The 22779-nt window shown below is 41.4% G+C and overlaps 1 protein-coding gene and 1 long non-coding RNA gene across 2 annotated transcripts in view; one reads left to right on the plus strand and one right to left on the minus strand.

Moving 5' to 3' along the window:
• Positions 1–2918: 2918 nt before the first annotated feature.
• The window catches only part of LOC147329925 (uncharacterized), an 81401-nt gene continuing 61540 nt past the window's right edge, over positions 2919–22779 (minus strand). The window contains exon 5 of the long non-coding RNA XR_015129048.1: positions 2919–3278. This is a non-coding gene — a long non-coding RNA (uncharacterized LOC147329925). The remainder of the gene's footprint in view (positions 3279–22779) is intronic.
• On the plus strand, positions 15957–17509 carry LOC147329926 (uncharacterized). Its single transcript, XM_086294158.1, has one exon. The coding sequence runs from the start codon at positions 15957–15959 to the stop codon at positions 17310–17312; it is 1356 nt and encodes a 451-aa protein (XP_086150284.1). The 3' UTR covers positions 17313–17509.

Below are 22779 nucleotides of genomic sequence, written 5' to 3' on the forward strand. Positions count from 1 at the left end.
CGCTTGAGGAGGTACACCAGAGAGATAGAAGGCAGGAGAATAAACCAGCTGTTCTCCACAGAACCAGCAAAGGTGTACTCTCAGTGGCAAGGGAACAATAAGAGAACAGCACCACCAAGGCTGGAGACAGAGCAATACTGGAAGAGCATATGGGAGAAGGATGCAACCCATAACGGCAATGCTCAGTGGCTAGAGGATCTGAGGGCAGACCACAGCGACCTCCCTGAACAGGGTCCAGTAACCATCACAGTGGCAGATATCCAAGAAAGGGTCTCCAGTATGAAGAGTTGGACAGCACCAGGGCCCGACATGGTTCACGCCTACTGGCTGAAGAAGCTAACTGCACTCCACGAGCGTCTGGCAGCACAAATGAACCAGCTGCTAGTTAACGAGATACACCCGGAATGGCTAACTGAAGGCCGGACGGTCCTGATCCCCAAGGACCCCAAGAAGGGACCGGTCCCCTCCAACTACCGACCAATAACCTGCCTCAGTACTACATGGAAGCTCCTGTCAGGCATCATATCGGCTAAGATGAACAGGCACATGGGTCAATACATGAGCGGGACACAGAAAGGAATTGGCAAGAATACCAGAGGCGCAAAACACCAGCTACTGGTAGACAGAACAATCAGCCGAGACTGCAAGACCAGACTGACCAACCTGTGCACTGCCTGGATTGATTACAAGAAGGCCTATGACTCAATGCCCCACAGCTGGATACTGGAATGCCTAGAATTGTACAAGATCAATGGGACCCTAAGAGCCTTCATCAGGAACTCAATGGGGATGTGGCGTACAACACTAGAGGCCAACTCCAAGCCCATAGCACAAGTCACCATCAAGTGCGGGATCTACCAAGGAGATGCTCTGTCCCCACTGCTGTTCTGCATAGGCCTGAACCCCCTCAGTGAGATCATTAACAAGACTGGCTACGGATACCGACTACGGAACGGAGCAGTTGTCAGCCACCTCCTGTACATGGATGACATCAAGCTGTATGCCAAGAGTGAACGAGACATCGATTCACTGATCCACACTACCAGGCTATACAGCAATGACATTGGAATGTCGTTCGGACTGGAGAAGTGTAGTCGGATGGTAACAAAGAGAGGGAAGGTAGTCAGAACTGAGGGGATTGAACTACCAGAAGGCAACATTGCAGACATAGAGGACAGTTACAAGTACTTGGGGATCCCGCAGGCGAATGGGAACCATGAAGAGGCCGCTAGAAAAGCTGCAACCACCAAGTACCTGCAGAGGGTCAGGCAAGTCCTGAGGAGTCAGCTGAATGGTAAGAACAAGATCCGGGCCATCAACACGTACGCCCTGCCCGTAATCAGGTACCCTGCTGGGGTAATAGGCTGGCCAAAGGAGGAGATAGAAGCCACTGACATAAAGACAAGAAAGCTCCTTACCATGCATGGAGGGTTTCACCCCAAGTCCAGCACCCTGAGGCTGTACGCTAAGCGGAAGGAAGGGGGCCGGGGACTGGTGAGTGTCAGCACCACAGTCCAGGATGAGACAAGGAACATCCAAGAATACATTGGGAAGATAGCCCCAACTGACCGAGTGCTCAGTGAATACCTCAGGCAGCAGAAACCCAAGAAAGAGGAGGGAGACGAGGAACCAGCATGGAAGGACAGGCCCCTGCACGGTATGTACCACCGGCAGATAGAGGAGGTGGCTGATATCCAGAAATCCTACCAGTGGCTGGACAAAGCTGGACTGAAAGACAGCACAGAGGCACTAATCATGGCAGCACAAGAACAAGCTCTGAGCACAAGATCCATAGAGGCTGGGGTCTATCACACCAGGCAAGACCCCAGGTGCAGGCTGTGTAAAGATGCCCCAGAGACAATCCAGCACATAACAGCAGGGTGCAAGATGCTAGCAGGCAAGGCATACATGGAACGCCATAACCAAGTGGCCGGCATAGTGTACAGGAACATCTGTGCCGAGTATAACCTGGAAGTCCCGAGGTCAAAATGGGAGATGCCCCCAAGGGTGGTGGAGAATGACCGAGCTAAGATCCTGTGGGACTTCCAGATACAGACGGACAAAATGGTGGTGGCTAACCAACCGGACATAGTGGTGGTAGACAAACAGAAGAAGACGGCCGTAGTGATCGATGTAGCGGTTCCGAATGACAGCAATATCAGGAAGAAGGAACACGAGAAGCTGGAGAAATACCAAGGGCTCAGAGAAGAGCTCGAGAGGATGTGGAGGGTGAAGGTAACGGTGGTCCCCGTGGTAATCGGAGCACTAGGTGCGGTGACTCCCAAGATAGGCGAGTGGCTCCAGCAGATCCCGGGAACAACATCGGAGAGCTCTGTCCAGAAGAGCGCAGTTCTGGGAACAGCTAAGATACTGCGCAGGACCCTCAAGCTCCCAGGCCTCTGGTAGAGGACCCGAGGTTGAAGGATAAACCGCCCGCAGGGGCGTGCTGGGTGTTTTTTTTATATATATATAAATATATATATATATATATATATATATATATATATATATATATATATAAATATATATATATATATATTTATATATATATTTATATATATATATATATATATATATATATATATATTTATATATATATATATATATAAATATATATATATATATATATATATATAGCAAAACACAGGTTTCAAAGTGTTCAAAGGTTTCAAAGTGTTTCTAAAGTGTATTTGTAAATCATTAGAAATTTTATTTTCGTTGTAATTGTTGTATGTACAACAAGAAAAAGTCCAGCTAACAATAGTTTCAGGAAAAATACAATTCCTGCGCCTTGTGTGATGTGTCAGGCTTTACAGGGTCAGGAGAAGACAGTTCTTGGATATATTCAGCAACATGAATCATATATGAGCACAAAGATATTTTGTAGCCACACAATGTGCAGTTCTTGGAGCGCATCCTTATTCATTCTTCTCTAATGTGTGTTTCTGTCAACGGCTGTAGGAACGGAAACCTTCAGACATCCTTTAGCATGCTAATAAACATATTGCTATACACAACAAATGCACTGCAGTGCAAACATTCAATTAAGCTAAGCGAATTGAATGAGAGACCCAACAGCGGTATATATGGGTTGGGAACTGTGTTGAACACTCAGACGATTTATCTTTGTCCTTTGTTCTCTTTGTCTGACAATGAAATGTTTCTCTTTGCCAGTCGCACACTTGTAGCACCATCCTCTATTGTTGAGGAACCGATAATGTCAGAAAGGCTGAGTCGGGGATTTCATCTTGACATTCAGTCTGTAAAACAAGCAGGCTCTGAAAGTAAAAAAAAAACATTAATGGTTTGGTAAGAAATGTCTTTTTGTTATTTTCATTTTTCTCATTCTGTAGAAACCTCGATCCATATTGTGGATATCTCAATGTGCATTCATTATCCTGATAAAAGTATTGTCATCATTCCAATGCACACTGAGGGGCAGACTGTGTGGGGCTGCAATCACGTGTTAACAATTTTACCATCAAAGTTGAATTTAGTCAAAGATTTTCATTTGACAAAAGAACCAATCAATTTAATCAATTTGATGTCCCTCAGTAACTCCATCAAACCTGTCAATGATATGTTGACAACTGCATTAAGAGTATTTACAGAGCTTATACACAATCATGTTTCAAACACTATGGAGGAGTAAGAAAAGTCTATATAATATAAAACATATTGAAATGTTGAAAGCGAGGATTGCAGGCAGTGTGAAGGGAAAAAGCCAGAGAAATCTAATCAGTTTGATTGACTGATGGTATCCTAAAACTTGACTTTCCTCACACCTTTCATGGTTAGTCAGCTCAGTGGAAGAGATAAGAGGCAAAAAGCCTGTTTTGAACCTCAGCACAAAACATCCCTAATGGTCTTAGATCATGTTCCCTCTCTGACACACCATTAAGTGCTAAATGTTAGGAATTGCATTACTGCAGCTTCTAAGATTAAGAGTGATAAGGAAAAGCTGTTATTCCTATCCTCTGTGCTCACCAGCACAAGCCATAGCTTTCTGCTGATGAATAATTCACACAGCCAAATCATCCGCCGCAAAAGATAAAGGCCCTCCAACCACTCCTCAAGGGTATTGATTTTTGTACTCTTCATATGTTGGACTGAAGAGTGTCAAATGGATAATGGAAGCACAAACTGTGAAAAAAGGCTTCATTTAAAAAAAAAATTTAATTATACTTTAAGGGCAAAAGTTGCAAAAGTTCGTCAAAAGTCTGCAGTGATTTGTCGTTGACTGATTAAATCACACCTTTCTACAGCCAAGTTGTTTATGGGTTATTATTATATCTTAATGTTCATAAAATAATTAATGCTAGAATCATCTGATTGTCTGATCATTGTGGTCATTGTGCTCCTTCAGGCTAACTATGTCTGTAGTTTTACAACAATAAGCAAAGTTAAGTCATACAGTTTGGTAATGAAAGCGTTAAACAATCACATCAACAACAATTCATGGCAGTATCAATCAAACTAATGATGCAAATGATTTCTCTAATGTTAGCTTAGTGCATTTACAAAATAAAAGTAACCAACGTGACTCAGGAGAACATTTAACCTGATGATTCTTTAGCTGTTAGGCAAATAAGGTATTGAGAAACACCCCTGATGTCTCTTTGGAACTAAAAAAAATATACAGCTGGCTTTCAAGGATGACCTCAATTTAAAATTGCTAAACAAATGGAATTGTGTCGAGGACATCCTGCATTTCTCTCACCGTGGCATTTCTCCATGAGCGCATGTATGATGTTTGTTATGTAGTTTAAAACAGGTTGCTTGTCTTTTAAGTGGTTTATAGCCTGAGGAGGTGGCCCATTGTTTGAGTTTTCAATTACTTGATAATGAATAATTTTAATTAATTATGCTATTGCTATTCATTTTTTAAGCTCAAATGTCTCAATTTCTCAAAGGGAAGTGTAGATGAATGCGGAGATCCTATTCGCATTGAGAAATGCACCCTTGGACATGTGACCTGGACATGTGTTTACACTGCCAACTAACAGTATTAAATCTGTAGTCATGTTTTTACTTTTCATGGCACTGAGGATAGAACATTTTCTTAGCAATTATGCATCCTTAACAGGCTAACTCAACAAATCAGCAATAAAGAGATTATTTTTACTTAAGTTTGCATATTTGTCCGTTTGAGTCAAGATTGGATTTGACACAGTGAAGTGCAGAACATAATAACCCCTTGCAAGTCACCATTTAAAGAAGACAATAACAATCTCATCCCGTAAGCGACATCCAACCCTTCTAGTTCAGTGCTCTACCATTTGGTTCTCTAAAACTAGATCAATTTCTTATGTGACGGTTGATCACTGGGCTTTTATGCACCTTCACTCAGTATGTTCGAGGCACACCCCTACAGGCCTGGGCAAGAGAAATCCCTTTTGGAAGAAAGTGTTAATGAGAAATTTCATGCCATATCTCTCTAGGTCTAATGGGAACTGGGTTAGAGGGAAAAAGTTTTACGTTGAGTACTTTATCCTTTCAACTCCATGAAGAGTTTGCACAAGTCTGTAGAAAGAGAAGATGAGTGACGCAGAAATACATAACAAGGAAAAGAGAAACCCTTTGTTGGCTTTGCTGAGAGAGATGAAATTTGACACTGATAAAACAGTGCAGGTCTCTTAGAATTACACACTCTGAAGTTAAAGGAAGAGACTTTAAATGGATATGTGAGATGCAGAAAAAAAGTCATTTTTATATAGCAGCTTAGCGTAGAGCAACCATTGTACAGTGGGGTGTAAAATTTTTTAGGAAATACATTTACACTTGTGCTGATGCTATCATCTGTGCTTGTAAGTGTTTTATGGATTTAAATCAAATCTGAAGAAAACACCTTCCCCACCTCAGCTAGCTTTATATGCTATGGTTGATGACTGACATTAAAATCACTGGTGAAGTGAAGAAAATTGATCATCTCACTGCAATACACTGCTGTGCCGGGGAATCTTGGTTCCTGGCGTTCCTCTGAATGTTACTTGCAGACCAGCACACAGCCCCGTCACAAGGGCGGTCCCCAATGACCGCAAGACAATACACGCTGCCATGCCGCAAAAAAAACTGCTAAGGAGCACAACAAAGAGACTAAGGTGTTAACCCAGCCTCCAAACTCCCCAGGTCCCAATCCAATCGAGCATCTACAGAATGCAGCATAATAAGGTTGACCTAGAGGAGCCAAACGCCCCCATCCAAGAAAAAAGATGACACCAACACAGATCCTGTCGATGGTCCAATGGGGAAGGGGTGGGATTGTAATGCAACTTTTGTTTATAAATATGGCACTGTCTTAAGTTTTTCAGACCTCTGTTTAGAAGCAAATCTTCTGGCTACCCATCTATTTCGTTATTTTCAGGCACGGCATTGCACTTCTGCTCTCTTCCCCTTCTACCATCTTCCTCCAAATGTCCAACCGTGGGAGGAAACGTCCCTTAAACCCAATAAGAAATCAATTACATCTTTAATATAAATAACTTATGGATTTAGATGTCCACTCAGTGGTTAAAATTGGGAGGGCTTGGGAGCGGGAGTTAGGAGTAATCTTTTCTTGGCTCTTGGACCCCAGGTCTGCATGGACCCTTTTTTTTTTTTTAGCTATTTTCGGGCTTCCAGTTAATACTGGTCTAACTAACCCTACACACTTGAAAATATTAGCCTTTGAATCACTTTTGGCTAGATGTTGTATTTTACTCCTTTGGAAATCTTCAAGACCACCTTCAGTTTCTTTTTGGTTTCGAGATGTGAAGTCATTTCTTAAATTGCAAAAGATAGGCCTAGCGGGAACGGCCAAATATGGAGTTTTATCATATCTGGGGCTCTTTTGTAAACTATTGCAAGTCATTAAACATTTTACCAGCTGATTAACTTTATCCCCCCCCCCCCCCCCCCACCCTTTTTTGGGGGGTTTTTGTGTTGTTTTGCTTTGGCTTTTTTTTTTGGGTTTCTTTCTCTTCTTTTTTCTTTTTTTTCTTTTTTTAATTTTATTTAAGCATGTGTTTGGGTGTGTGTACTATTGTATCTATTGTATTTAAAAAAGAAAACAAATATTTGAGGGGAACAGATTGTATTGTAATTAAATTACTTATAGTTGAAACATGAATTCTGTTAGCAAAATTCATTGTTTAAAAGAAATTGTCCAGTAGCTTAAAATCCAGCATAGAACATGGACACAGCAGTTTATGATTACTGTCACGTTACCCATAAGTTTTGGATGCTGCACTTTGAAACCTCAGTGTTAGCAAACATGCTATTTGTTGGATTCAGAAGTAGCCATAGTTGGATGATGTATCTGCCAGTTAGCGATAAGGTAACACTCTAATCGAATGCAAGCATTTCATTCACCACAACTTAGCCGCAAACTTCTTGGTTAGTCTGTTTCTCATAGCAAACAATGAAGTGGCTCACAAGGCACCAATAGCACACTCAGAGTGAAGAGCTCCAGCAGCAAGGGTGAGGCCTAGCACATGCCAATCAGATCTAACAGCCTGTGTCAGGACATTTGCCAATCAAAGCAGCCATGCCCCATGCATTTGGGCACTGCCCGTAACTCCGGTGCCCAGATAGATGAGCTATAAAAGAATTCACCCCACTGTTGTTATATGAAGTGGGAAACTTTCCACACAGGTAAAAATGTGTAAACATGTATATTAATTCTGTATAGTTGTTTATTTTAACACGGTACTCAGTGGTGATTGGCTACCTTTTGTGAGGAGTCTCAAGGTTTACCCAGAGGATCATCAGTTTTGGCAATCTTGAATTGTTTGTTTGTTTTTTTGGCTTTAATATGATAAGTAAGTCAGTTTATTTTCTTTTAGACCATTGGTTTTAATATTTTAGATACTTTTACCAAACTGCCTCAGACATCATTCTAAGCAATAAAGTGAGTTTGCGATACAGATATGTGATAAAAGCAAGGCAGACAATCCTAAACTATCTTAGGTAGAGGTTACAAATAAAAAGTAAAGCATGACTTCATGTAATCAGGATTCTAATAAACGTGGATTCTAATTGAAATAATACAGTTGATGATGCTAAATTAATTTCAAACGCCAAAATTATCCAATAATTTTGTCTTGAAAATTATTATTAGATCACACTACTTTCGTAAATACACTGAACCACATTTTCCTACTCGCCAAAATGTTGAACTGATGTCTGTGGCTTTTGATTTTAAATCATCCCCTTTACACAAAGCATGCATTTTATTTTGTTATTGTTGTATTTCTTTTATTGTCTCGGAAATCTCTTTTTCTCCACGTATGTTAACAAGAATATATTTCCTCTCCTGCTTTGTAAATGCAATGTAAAATTTTGAAATGTAGCAGAACAAAGCATCCAACCATGCCACACTTACATTTCATGAAAGTAACGGTACAACAAATAGTAGTGACACTTTGTTTTTACTTGAATATTCTTTTTCATAAGACACAAACTCTCTAGATCATTGGATCCCTATTTTAAATATAACACGAGTGTCTGCTAAGGATGATGAGTGACTGTTATCATGGTCCATTAAGCACAAGCCAGAAACCAAGAGCAAATAGAATTGACCTGAGCTCTTGCCACATCCCAATCAATTTATTGAAGTGCATAATATGGAAATGTATAGAGGAAAAGGAAAGAGGAAGAAGAGACAATAAAATAGACCCGTATATGGCTGGATTGGCAAGCCTTGGACAAACAGCGCTGCCTCATTAGCCAGTGTTTGCAGAGGCCTTTGTTTACTAAACCAATATTAAGCTAGCCCATTTGGTTAGGTGTACTACTAATCATTTGCATATCACAGAATGTTCTCCTACTATACCCTCACTTTGATCACAATGATGGAAACAGGAAAGCAGCCACTTTTGATTTGATGTGTTTTATAATGGAGAAGTGGGGACAGACGTTTGAAGCAGCTCAGAAATAATACCTAAATATAACACCTGTATTTGCATTTCTGTCAGCATTTATTCATTGATAGTCTTGATTCAAATAAAATAATATTAACAAGGATGATTTAAAGCAATCAAAACAACATTCATAGTTAATAGATGCTCGAACATCAACATGGATTCAAGCTGTCTCTATATATCAAGAGGACTTTCAGAGCAGCAGGAAAAAAAAATGTGAGTCTGCCCAAAAGTACTCAATAATATAGAAATTCCAGGTCAATAACTTCCAAATCAAAAATTCATGTCTCTCTAGCCAAGAGCTATACCACAAGACTGACTGAGACTGTCTTTGTGTAGGACAGAATGTTTTGTCAAACTCCAGCACAAGCTGAAACTTGTATTTTCATATAAAGATTTTGTGAGTGTATGCCTTTGCCCTTTATGTCCCAGTTAACCTTTACACAGCCAGGCTGTGGGTCTCAGTGCTAACAGTGATGATCTTAGTGGCCACACGAGGTTTATAAACAGTCTGACAGGCGTTTATAGCTCCATATTTCCTCTCTATGTAGACTATTAAATCCCAGCAAAGATCTTAGCTTTCTACAAGAGCACTCGCTGGTCAGCAGCGCGACTTTACGGCCAAATTAAACGTATAAAACTGTGAGCGATATTGCCGGATTTGGCCTGACTGAAAAACTGTCTGCGGTCGATCGTCAGCATAGGCTCATCGACACACATCCGAGTTTGAAAAAAGGTACACGCGCATCTTCCTCCCAATGGTATTGTCTTCAGCTCAAGAATATAATTGCACTGACTACATGGCCAAACTCAAATGATATGTAACACAAACAAACACAAAAATCAATTTGAGAAAATGATATGGCCACATAGAAACAATGTGTCACACATTGATATTAATTACAGGAATAAATACTGTTTTAAGTTACACATTAGCTGTTTTTTGTTGTGATAAATCAAACTATCCTCTCACAGCATCAGCAGTAACGTTTGTATTGTTACTGTACAATAATGTCCTGTTATAGAGAGGCTAGTCATCTTGTATACCCTCCACTTAGCTGGTTGGGAAAGGTGCTTTTCTGGTTGACTGGCAACTAAAACAGAGAGTACTGTCTCTGATCTGACCCATCTATGAAATACAGTCTGCCTCGTTCAGTCTCGAAGTCAGAATATTTCTGCCTGTAATTAACATTTACAGTGTAATTAACAATTGCATTGTCCTGTAGAGGCAATTTTTGGACCCTATAAATGATCAAAAATGTGGCTACAAGGATGCTTACTAGGTCCTGTAAATAGTCATGAGTGGTGATTGGAATAACAGCGTTAAAAATAACAGTGGTACTTTTTTCAGTAACAAGTACTTTAACTAATTACTATTACTATCGTTACAACGCAGTTACCGTTACTAACAAGAAAAGGCCATGTTACAATTTTTCAACACACATACGACTGAAGCTGACTTAGTGACAATCGCACAAGCACTGCTGATTGGCTGAGGAAGAATAAAGTAGTCGTGTGCCGTTTTGTTTGTCAGAACAATGAGGCGACTGCTGAATGTCACTGGTGCTGCCAAAAAGGCAGACTGCAGTGTAAACACTGTCTCCAGGTGGAAAACAGGAGGAGTGATACACCTCCTGATGTCACGCCTGCAGGTATCATTGTGATGTTCTCGTTTATCTTATACTGAACAGAAATTATGTTTCGGAGTGGCACAAATAATTTGTGTGGCATCTTATTTGATCGTTCTGTAAATAGTTTAAGGTGGGGTAGTATAAAAACCCCACCTTGGCTGCATTTTCGGGTAAAAAGCTGCATATAACTTGTTGTTTGCAAAACCTGTGCATAATTTCTGTTTAAATTTCAACTTGAGAAAATGATTTGCTAAACATGTTTGTGGTTGTTACAGTAAAAAATAAAAGTTTTTTTCTACTCAGATTTTATGTTTTATGTCTGTTTTGAGATCAATTGTGTTAATACAGTATGTCAAAATTGTCACGATCCTGGGTCTTATGACCCAGTGTTTTGAGTTTTAGTTCATTTTGATGTTTTATAGTTTATGTTTAAGCCCTTCAGGTTTTCTAGTTCATTTGTTATCATGCCTAAGTGTTTCTAGTTCTTATTATTTCCCCCTTGTGTTTCCTACTATGTTAAATCTCCCCTGCTCTTCATGCGTTTCATGTCTGTGTCTTACGTTGTCAAGTTCTGGTTGTCATGTCTGCATCTCATTATGTTTCCTATTTTATTTGGAAGAGATCCTGTGCTTTTATATTATGGGTTATGTTTTGAGTCCTTTGATGTACTGTTTCTTGTTTCCCTAGATCTCAGTTATGGTTATCTTAGGTTTAGCTCTTTGGCTTTGTTTTATGGCTTCCCTGTGTTCCATGTTATGTCCACTGTGATGTTTTGTACCATGTTTCAGGTTCCTATGTTCTGTCCCCCCAGTTGCTGTTAAGTTTGCGTGTTTTAGAATTCAGTCATTATGTTTCCTGTTTTATTGTGAAGAGGTCTGGTGTTTCTGTGTTCATGTTCAGTTTTACTCTCCCACTGTGACGTCGTTATGTTCATGTGTCAGCTGTTTCTCCATGTGTTGCCACTTCTTCTCCAGGAGTTTGAGAAGAAAAACCAAAATCTGCAAGAACTTTACAACAAAATGAAGTTCAAAGCATCTGAGCTGGAAGGAGAAAATGAAAAACTGCAAAATCAGGAGGCAACATCTAAAGTGCTGAAAGAAAGGTTGGAAGAAAAACAAGCCGAAATAGAAGAAGTGGAGAAAAAATGCAATAAGCTGGAGAAGCAAAACACAGTGACAATCGAGGAGCTGAAAATCCTCATCCTCGAGAAAAAGGTGCTTGTGGAAAAGCAGCTTCCGTTTTTCCTATCCACTGTCGCCTAGTGCTTGCTCAGAGGGGATTGTTGGGGTTTTCTCTCCTCTATCCCTTTACTCCTTTCAACACCCCCCCCCCCCCTTCTTTTTTCTTAATAATATAACAATAAAAACAATTGGCTGCATTTTAAATGTGTCAGATCAATGGCTTTATTCAAGAATATAAGTAATGGGTAATAGCTGCATGTGTGTTTGTGTGTGTGCATAATATGCATACTTTACTTGTTGGATCCATATCCTACAAGGAATTAAATAAAACAAGAAGACAAACAAAAACAAGACAAAAATATTTTTCTCTCCCTTCCAAGGTCAGGAATCAGGATGAGGAAGAAATTAGGTCAGATCAGTGCAGGTTTTCGCACTGCTGACATTGAAAAATGTATGGCGAGATTTCCAAAATACATTTGCAATCAAATAACTTTGGAGCTGGAAAGACAGCTTAGCTCAACAGGTTATAGGAGATCCAATGCCACCTACTTTTCATGTCAATCTTCTTTGTGGCATAAATCTCCCCTTTGATCATTGATCAGCAAATCACTGCATATAAATTCATCTAACTGTTATAATTTAATGAGTAAAGATTCTCAGATGATTGAATTGTGGTTTTAGTAAATGTTGAACCTTTTTGCGATTTCTGTTTTTAGAATCAATAGCCCATATTTTCATCCACTGCTGAAACGTGCCTTTGAGTTTTTCATCATTTAACAAGAATAGGTTCAGGCAACCATTGTGTAATTAGGCTTTGTGTATGTTGGAGATGGCATTTGGCCAAATAGAGAACATGCTGCTACTACTAGGCTGAAGTGGGGTGTTGGTTCTTCGCAGTGGTCTGAGATCGAGGGCGGAAGAGCTGCTCTGAGATCCTTCCTTTGCTAGCAAGTAAAACCCATCGATTGCTGTTCTGTCTTGCTTTCTTCATGGGATTAAGTCTGAACTAGCGGGCCTGCTGTGATGCAGACCCAACACTGGGTGATGCTGTAGCGCTCTTATTCGTATTACTGAAACCATATATCTATTCTAGCTCACCCTAAAACTGTGGAGTAAATTGATCTGTTAATAAACCTGGTCAATTATTTGGGAATGTTCTGGCAAGCACGTCACATTCTTCCAGTGGGGAAACTAATCAAGGGTAAAGTCCCACTAACACCTACCACTCACTTTACCACTCATAAGCATACTTGTCGATCACTTCCACACAGTAACGTCGTAATAAATATAATCCCCGGTAAAGTCAGTTAGCGAACACTACTGGCATGTAATGCCAATGACAACCATTTCACACACTGTCGAAAATGCTCAAAATGTTGTCGGCACCAAAAGTGAAGGGCTGACAGTTAACGGACTATAAAGCACCAACAACCGGTATGACGAACGCGGCCGTGACTCTGGCAGACGAGCTGAACACTTTCTATGCTCGCTTCGAGGCTGCAGCTAAGGACTCCAACGATGCTAGTGTTAGCGGCGCTAACGGCTGCAGACAAGAAGATACTGCCAGCACCGGAAACGTGCTCGTCATCTCCGAGCATGAAGTAAGGAGAGCCTTCAAGAGAGTGAACACCAGGAAAGCAGCAGGACCAGACGGCATCCCAGGTCGTATCCTAAGAGACTGCGCATACCAGCTAGCTCCTGTGTTCACTGAGATATTCAACATCTCTTTATCTCAGTCGGTGATCCCCACATGCTTCAAGGAGTCCATCATTGTTCCTGTCCCGAAGAAACCCCACCCTGCTTCTCTCAATGACTATCGCCCTGTAGCCCTCACCTCAGTAGTGATGAAGTGCTTTGAACGCCTGGTCAGAGACTTCATCATTTCTTCACTACCAGACACACTGGACCCACTACAGTTCGCTTACCGTCCAAATCGTTCCACAGACGATGCCATCTCTCATCTCCTCCACACATCACTCACTCACTTGGACACTAGAAGGGGGAATTATGTTAAAATGCTCTTCATAGACTACAGCTCTGCATTTAACACCATAATTCCCTCCACACTCACCACCAAGCTGGAGCATCTGGGACTCAGCTCATCTATGTGTCAGTGGATCTCCAACTTCCTAACTGGCAGACCACAGGCAGTAAGGATGGGCGGACATGTCTCAGCCTCCACCACTCTCAGCACTGGAGCCCCCCAGGGGTGTGTCCTGAGCCCCCTGCTGTACTCTTTGTACACATATGACTGTGTGGCCACTACCAGCTCCACCACCATCATCAAGTTTGCTGACGACACCGTCGTGGTGGGCCTGATCTCTGATAACAACGAGACGGCCTACCTGAAGGAGATTAGGAATCTGGAGAACTGGTGCCAGAGGAACAACCTCCTTCTAAACGTCAGTAAGACAAAGGAGCTGATAGTGGACTTCAGCACTAAGCAGGAGAGGAACTACCAGACCCCCGTCATCAACGAGTGCCCAGTGGAGAGAGTGGACAGCTTCAAATACCTCGGAGTTCACATCACGCAGGACCTGTCATGGTCCTGTCACATCAACACCGTGGTGAAAAAGGCCCGTCAGCGTCTCTACCACCTCAGACGCTTGAGAGACTTCCAACTGCCCTCCAAGGTGCTCAGGAACTTTTACTCCTGCACCATAGAGAGCATCCTGACGGGAAACATCTTAACCTGGTTCGGGAACAGCACCATGCAGGACAGACGAGCTCTACAGAGGGTTGTGCGATCAGCTGAGCGCACCATCCGCTCCGAGCTCCCTGACCTGCACTCAATCTACAGCAGGCGGTGCTGGACCAAGGCCAGGAAGATCGTGAAGGACCTCAGCCATCCCAACAACAGACTGTTCTCTCTGTTGAGGTCAGGAAAGCGATTCCGCTCCCTGAAGACCAACACAGAGAGACTGAGGAGGAGCTTCTTCCCGCAGGCGATACGGTCTCTCAATCACACCACCACACAGTACTGACCCACACATACAGTTCTTACACACACTGGACATTCTGGACATTGTTTTCACTTCATTACTTAAATCACGCTGCTGTTATTGTGTATATGCTGCTGTTATTGTGTATATATTTATTTATATTTCTTCATACATTCTTATATAGTTCTATATTGTGTATTTTGTTGTACAGTTATTTTATTTTCAACTTTAATTTATATATTTTATCTTATTCTCCCAGTTAAATTTACCCTTCATTCTAATTTGTGTTGTACAGTTATTTCATTTTTAACCTCAATTTATATTTTATTCCTTCCTAGTTAAATTTACCCTTTTTAATTTTTCATATTTATTTCCTATCTTATTCATAGCCTTTTCCTTTTTTGTTTTCTTTAGGTCACGATCAGTTGTCCAAGCATTTCACTACATATCGTACTGTGTATGACTGTGTACGTGACAAATAAAATTTGAATTTGAATTTTTGTTTATATACCAACCGTAAGCGCAAATGTTGGTTAGCATCAGCTAAAGTTAGGAAGTCTGACACTTGAGAGGCAGTGAACGCAGAGAGAGCTTAAAAGTGCATCTGTGTTTTTTGTTTTGTTTTTGTTTCCTTTGCTTTGTTTTAGGTTTTCTTGCATTAAGATGTTGCGCACAGAATCCGAGATATAATGGTGACTTAGCTGCTTGTTGGATAAACCCATGGATCTTAGAAAAGATTAACATTTCCCGGATGTAAGCACACGTGTATAACAAAATGGGAAAAATTACGCTTGCTAACTTTTCCACATCATAGGTTTCAAAGTAAATAAATGTTTTTTTCAAATACTCACCATGATCTGAGTCAGTTTAAACCTTTTTAATATGGCTGTACGGTGCTAAACTTTTCGCTTGACAGCTAGCGCAATGCTAAGATTTACACGGAAATGATCCGGGGAAATCATTAAAGTACTATTGGTCCACATTTTTCTTCTATGGTAGCAGCCTGGGCAGAGTAACAGCCAACTTTAAACTGATCTGTTGACACCAATGACTGTAGAAAACATGATTGCGACAACACGTTTTTGGGGGAAAATAAAAGAGATTGAAACTTTACTGATAATTTGTCCAAGTTGAAAAATGCCCTCCTTCACAAATGTCATGTGACAACCTCATTGCCTTACAGAATTATGACGTCACACACATGTAGAATCTTACCACCATTCTTTCCTTTGATCCTTTGATCCAAAAACCTATAAATAGAGTTGAAGAGCAATGACTTTTAGTCCGTTTCTCGCAGCCTTGATGTGTGCAGCATTGAACCGTTCGCCAGAAAAGCCTTTTGAAATATTTGGATCCTTTGCAATAGTAACTGTATCCAGACCCAACATGTCTCAAACAAAAGATCCAAAGGGACAAGAAGTTGACCCCTACGCTCTTCCCTGGGATGAGCCACTAGACTCTTCCATTTCCTCTCTTCCTTGGTGTGACCAAGTAGAACTAGAGGAAAAACGTTTGGAAGAAATGGAGGATGAAGCGCTCACAAACACAGAGAAGATGAAATTCTTGATGGAGGAAAATGAGAGAAAGAGCGCTCAACTAAAAAAGTTGTCATACCAGCTTCAAAAAAAGGAAGCTATTATTGAGGAGAAACAACAAGATCTCCAAGACATGGACAAAAAGAACCAGGAGCTCCAAGGAAAGCTTGATGAAGCCCTGCGACAAAATAAAAAACTCGTCCAAGAAAAGATACAAGATGGCATGAAGAAGAGAGGGCTGCAGAGCAATCTCCGAGACATGGAGCTCATGTACAGTGTTGACAAAAAAAGGCTTGATCGCACACTGCAAGCAAATGAGAAGCTTCTTCAAGAGAAAAGGGAACAAAAGTTCAAACAAAAACAAATGGATCGCAAGCTTCAGAGCATCGAGCAACACAATGAAAGCTTGCAAGGTAAGCTTGATGAAGCCATGCGACGAAATAAAAAACTTGTCCAAGAAAAGATACAAGATGGCATGAAGAAGAGAGGGCTGCACAGCAATCTCAGAGACATGGAGCTCATGTACAGTGTTGACAAAAAAAGGCTTGATCGCACAGAGCAAGCAAATGAGAAGCTTCTCCAAGAGAAAAGGGAACAAGAAATCAAACAAAAAGAAATGGATTCCAATCTTCAGAGCATCAAGCAACAAAATGAAAGCTTGCAAGGAAAGCTTGATGAAGCCATGCGACAAAATAAAGAAATCCTCCAAGAGAAAGAGCAGCTGGTCATTAAGCAGAGAGAAGAAAAACTTCTTCTCCAGGAGTTTGAGAAGAAAAACCAAAATCTGCAAGAACTTTACAACAAAATGAAGTTCAAAGCATCTGAGCTGGAAGGAGAAAATGAAAAACTGCAAAATCAGGAGGCAACATCTAAAGTGCTGAAAGAAAGGTTGGAAGAAAAACAAGCCGAAATAGAAGAAGTGGAGAAAAAATGCAATAAGCTGGAGAAGCAAAACACAGTGACAATCGAGGAGCTGAAAATCCTCATCCTCGAGAAAAAGGTGCTTGTGGAAAAGCAGCTGGAAAAAAAGAAAAAACGCTTCCGCTTCTTCTGGAGGAAGAACACTCCTTCTTTCACTACTGCCAATGTCACCTCTTCTTCCCCCACCTCTGTTCCAGCTTAATCCTCCCCCCTCTCCCTTTAACTACTAACACCTCTCCCATCTCCCTCCCCCATTTTCACAGTCACCCCCCAACCAGTCCCGACAGTTGACTGCCCCCTCTAGAGCCTGGTTCTGTCATAGGTTTCTTCCTTTAAAGGGAGTTTTTCCTATCCACTGTCGCCTAGTGCTTGCTCAGAGGGGATTGTTGGGGTTTTCTCTCCTCTATCCCTTTACTCCTTTCAACACCCCCCCCCCCCTTCTTTTTTCTTAATAATATAACAATAAAAACAATTGGCTGCATTTTAAATGTGTCAGATCAATGGCTTTATTCAAGAATACAAGTAATGGGTAATAGCTGCATGTGTGTTTGTGTGTGTGCATAATATGCATACTTTACTTGTTGGATCCAAATCCCACAAGGAATTAAATAAAACAAGAAGACAAACAAAAACAAGACAAAAATATTTTTCTCTCCCTTCCAAGGTCAGGAATCAGGATGAGGAAGAAATTAGGTCAGATCAGTGCAGGTTTTCGCACTGCTGACATTCAAAATGTATGGCGAGATTTCCAAAATACATTTGCAATCAAATAACTTTGGAGCTGGAAAGACAGCTTAGCTCAACAGGTTATAGGAGATCCAATGCCACCTACTTTTCATGTCAATCTTCTTTGTGGCATAAATCTCCCCTTTGATCATTGATCAGCAAATCACTGCATATAAATTCATCTAACTGTTATAATTTAATGAGTAAAGATTCTCAGATGATTGAATTGTGGTTTTAGTAAATGTTGAACCTTTTTGCGATTTCTGTTTTTAGAATCAATAGCCCATATTTTCATCCACTGCTGAAACGTGCCTTTGAGTTTTTCATCATTTAACAAGAATAGGTTCAGGCAACCATTGTGTAATTAGGCTTTGTGTATGTTGGAGATGGCATTTGGCCAAATAGAGAACATGCTGCTACTACTAGGCTGAAGTGGGGTGTTGGTTCTTCGCAGTGGTCTGAGATCGAGGGCGGAAGAGCTGCTCTGAGATCCTTCCTTTGCTAGCAAGTAAAACCCATCGATTGCTGTTCTGTCTTGCTTTCTTCATGGGATTAAGTCTGAACTAGCGGGCCTGCTGTGACGCAGACCCAACACTGGATGATGCTGTAGCGCTCTTATTCGTATTACTGAAACCATATATCTATTCTAGCTCACCCTAAAACTGTGGAGAAAATTGATTTGTTAATAAACCTGGTCAATTATTTGGGAATGTTCTGGCAAGCACGTCGCATTCTTCCAGTGGGGAAACTAATCAAGGGTAAAGTCCCACTAACACCTACTACTCACTTTCATAAGCATACTTGTCGATCACTTCCACACAGTAACGTCGTAATAAATTTAATCCCCGGTAAAGTTAGTTAGCGAACCACCTTTCTTTGGTCTTCCCTGACAACAAAGCTGTGAAACATCTGCTCAATATCTGCTGTGATGGCTACCTGTTCATGCCTAAACCGCATTAGTACTCCCAGCAGACTATTATTTAAGTCTGGCCCTGTCAACAGCACATCGTTCAAAGAGATGCCAAGATAAGGAGCGCTTAAATCAAACACAACTTGGATCTGGCCAGGCTTGCGTGGATGATAGACGCCAAAACTGGGAAGGTACCAGCAGTTATCTCCATCGTTGAGTGCTGAAGCTGGTTCAGCATGATCTCGCTCAAAGATATTCTGCATGAAAGCCAGAAAATGTCTCCTCATCTCAGGCTTCCTTTCTAGAGTTTTGCAGAGACTGGTGAAACGAGTCAGAGCTTTTTCTCTGTTGTTAGGCAGCCGTGGTCTTGGCATGCGAAAGGGCAGGGGAGCTACCCAACTGTTAGCATCATCTATGAACATCTCATTATCCATCAACCGAATGAACCGAGAATTTGTGCATTTGGATCAAGTTCAGGGATGAGATGAGTGATAGACTTTAGGTGTGGGTGGTGGTTGACAACATCAGGAGTAGGTATCTCCGACCTATCATCTTGGATATGACTACACTCAGTAAGTGTGGGAAGAGGAATGCTGAGATGTCCATCCAATGGCTAAGCCACAAATCCAACTCCTCTTCGGCCAGATAACTCAGTGACTCCAGCACATGTGCGCAGCGTGTAGGGAGAACCAGTACCCTTGAGGCCAAACAGGTCAAAGAATTTGGACCGAGCAAGAGACCTATTGCTCTGGTCATCAAGTATGGCATAGACTTTTAAAGATCTTTCTGGTTGTCCTCTAGGATGCACTTTTATGAGGCAGATTTTAGAGCAAGAGCGGGAGTTATTGGCAATTCCACACACTTCTGTGCATTTGGAGATTATGCCTGGAGAAGCCGCTTCATTTTCCTCCCCGCCATGCTCATCCTTAGGGTCTTTGACAGCCCATGGAGCTGGTCCTGGATAAAGCGCTGTGACGTGCTTGTCACTGTTACACTCTTTACAGTGAATGATTGTTTTGCAGTCTTTAGCAACGTGTTCAGTTGAGGAGCAGCATCTGAAACAAACTCTACTATCTCGCAGAAACGTTTTGCGTTCATCTAGTGTCTTAGCTCGGAAGCCCCTACACCGCTTGAGAGGGTGGGGTTTTTGTGAATCGTACACTGTCTGTCCACATCCAACTTACTGCTAGCTGACTCTGTGGGCTTGATGGCAGATGTTGATGTAATCTCTGTTTTTTTGGATGAGACCTGGCTCCTTGAATGTGTGTACCTTTTAGGTGAGTTTTCTGGTTTCACTGTTGTCATCCCAAATGAGCTAAATGCAAAACTTGGATCATTACGAGTGCGGGCTTCTTTGCAGACAAAGTCAGTGAAGAATGAGAATGGTGGAAACTGGCCTTGGTTTTGCAGCTTGAACGCACTGCCTTGTGTCATCTATTTTTCTTGAAGGCCATACGGCAGTTTCTCCACTATTGGGTTAATGCCACGAGAGGTATCCAGTAGGGGTGCAACGATACTCGTATCGATATTGAACCGTTCGATACAGTGCTTTCGGTTCAGTACGCATATGTATCGAACAATACAAAATTTTTAATTTATTTTATCAAGTTTCCTTCTGACGATGCTGTCTGTGTTGAGCGCTCAGTGGATCTGCGCTTGACAGTGCAGCCTGTCAAGCGCAGTCGAACGCAGATTCACTGAGCGCAGGGCAAGCTAGCGAGACAGAAGTTAAGCTCTCCTTGCAACATGGCAAATTGAACCTCCCCCACCCTCATTCAGATGTGGCGTTTGGAACTATTTTGGTTTTCATGTGAAGTATGACCCTGAAGGTAAGCGCGTCATGGACTAAAGTAAAACAGTATGTTGGATGTGCCACACAATGCTCAATTACATGGGTGGGAACTAGTGTGTTAGCGCAGTTAGCTCGTTAACGTGTTGGCCGTCTAGCCCCATGCACGGGGCGATCGGCGGTAGCTCGTTAACGGAGATTTGCCGTGTTGTGGCGTTAAGGTCATTTCAACGAGATTAACCTGACAGCACTAGTGGGAACACAACAAATATGACTGCACATTTACACCGACATCATCCTAGTGCAAAGACAAGTGGAAGCAGACAAAAACAACAAGCACGCATGCTACAAACTTTACCCGAGTCATTTAGACAGCCGTTAGCACATGATTCTCCTTATGGGGACCTGATATGTTTAATATGCTGCTGAGAATATAGCCCAGAAGAAGCGTATAGTATAGCTTTTATTTTGGAAAGAGCCATTTCTCTGTAATAAACTCTCTTTTCCAAAGATGAGTGATTCCTCAATCAGATACAGGGCTCGCAAAATCGCTAGCCCGACGTCCTGGGGCTAGCGATTTTTCCAGTCGGACTACCAAAATCTCTCTCTGCCCTGCCCATTGGGCTATCGTAGGAAGGAAAAATATATGTCAATGGTTTTGCATTCTTTCGGAAATGTAGCTGGGTAATTATGTCATTGGCATCGGTGAGCCACTGTCAATATGTGACATATTGAAATCGTGTTTGAATTTGCGCTTGTTTTTTGCTTTCACTTTGCAATCGCGCGAACTGTGTATAGAGAGCGACAGCACTGATTGGTGAGTGATGATAATTTGCGCACCAATTCCTCTGACATCGTCTTATCAATCGTTAGCTTACGATGCAAACATGACAAGTGAAATCTCCTGCAGCAAGCTTAAACATGTGAGAGGTTGATCGCGCAGAGAATCGCTGAGCGTTATGTGAGTGTGTGTGTAAAAGCAGCAGAATATATATTTTAGTTCTGCTGAGCCAAATAAGACAGGTCAGAGTGAAGAAGTGACATCCAAAGAAAGGCTTACCACAAAACGGAAAAGTTATGACAAAACAGACTATAAGGCAAAAAGAAAGTGCAGTTTTATGGTTTCATGGACAAAAGAATTTCTTCAGCTGCATTATGACGAGCTATATAACCAGGGGTGCACATAAGTGGTCCGCGGGTGCGCATTCGCTGTCAAAATAAAAAACGCGCACAAGATAAGAAGTTGCAACGCGTGTTTGCGTACATAAGATTTTCTGGAGGAGGACAGACATTTGTTTAAAACTCTTAAAGATGTCGAAGAAGCTCCTTTAAGCAATTACTTTGGTGTTCCTCCACCTCCAAAGAAATGTCAGAAGGAGTCCGAACCACAAAAGAAGCACGTATTCTCAGAAAAGTGGTTGCAGGAGGTGAGCTGGCTTCAAACAAATGATGAACGCACAGATAGGTGGTGCAGAATGTGCCGTGAAAATCCCAATCCAGCGGACAAAAACAGTGCTGTTTATATGGACGCAAACGCGCGTTGCAACTTCTTATCTGGTGCGCGTCTTTTATTTTGACAGCGAATGCGGACCACTTATGTGCACCCGTGTAAATAACATAATGTTCTGCCGGGTGTGTTGTTGGTTTTCCCTTGATTTCTGAGGGAAGCGCCTTTGTTACTGGGACCAGTCATTTTAAGAAAAGCCCCCATTAGAACCCATGAGAAATGCAAGAAATGCATTATTGCTCAGTCTGCAATATCTTTCCCAGAACAAACACCAATTGCAAATAACATACTAAAAATAAACCTGAAAAATCTGTTTAGAACAGCGTACTATGTTGCAAAGAGTGAACTACCACTGGCAAAATTTAGCAGTCTTTGCAAACTTCAAAAAGCAAATGGCCTAGATCTTGGTTCCACTTGCCTCTTACCCGTGACTTCAGTGGAAATTTCAAATTCAGGATATGGCACAGACTGATTCATGTCCTACACAGTTCGTACAAGTTCATAGAAATTTCTGTTCAATTAGAACCAAGTATTTGAGATGATGATTGTAATTTTTATACAATGTTGTAATTTGTTTTTCAACATTTTTTTGATTAATGTTTTGTTTCCTTTACAATATTATACTTTAATGTATAATATTGTAAAGGAAACAAAACAGGAAACAAAACATCAATCAAAAAATTGCTCTCTTTTTTATTCGGGCTACTTAAATTTATTTTGGGCTACCAAAAACTGAA

This window comes from Aulonocara sp. 'chitande type north' Nkhata Bay, linkage group LG5 (assembly GCF_057382095.1).
Source record: "Aulonocara sp. 'chitande type north' Nkhata Bay isolate Kocher_YH1m ecotype deep benthic linkage group LG5, A_spYH_male_GT1.1, whole genome shotgun sequence".
NCBI classification, from domain to species: domain Eukaryota; kingdom Metazoa; phylum Chordata; class Actinopteri; order Cichliformes; family Cichlidae; genus Aulonocara; species Aulonocara sp. 'chitande type north' Nkhata Bay.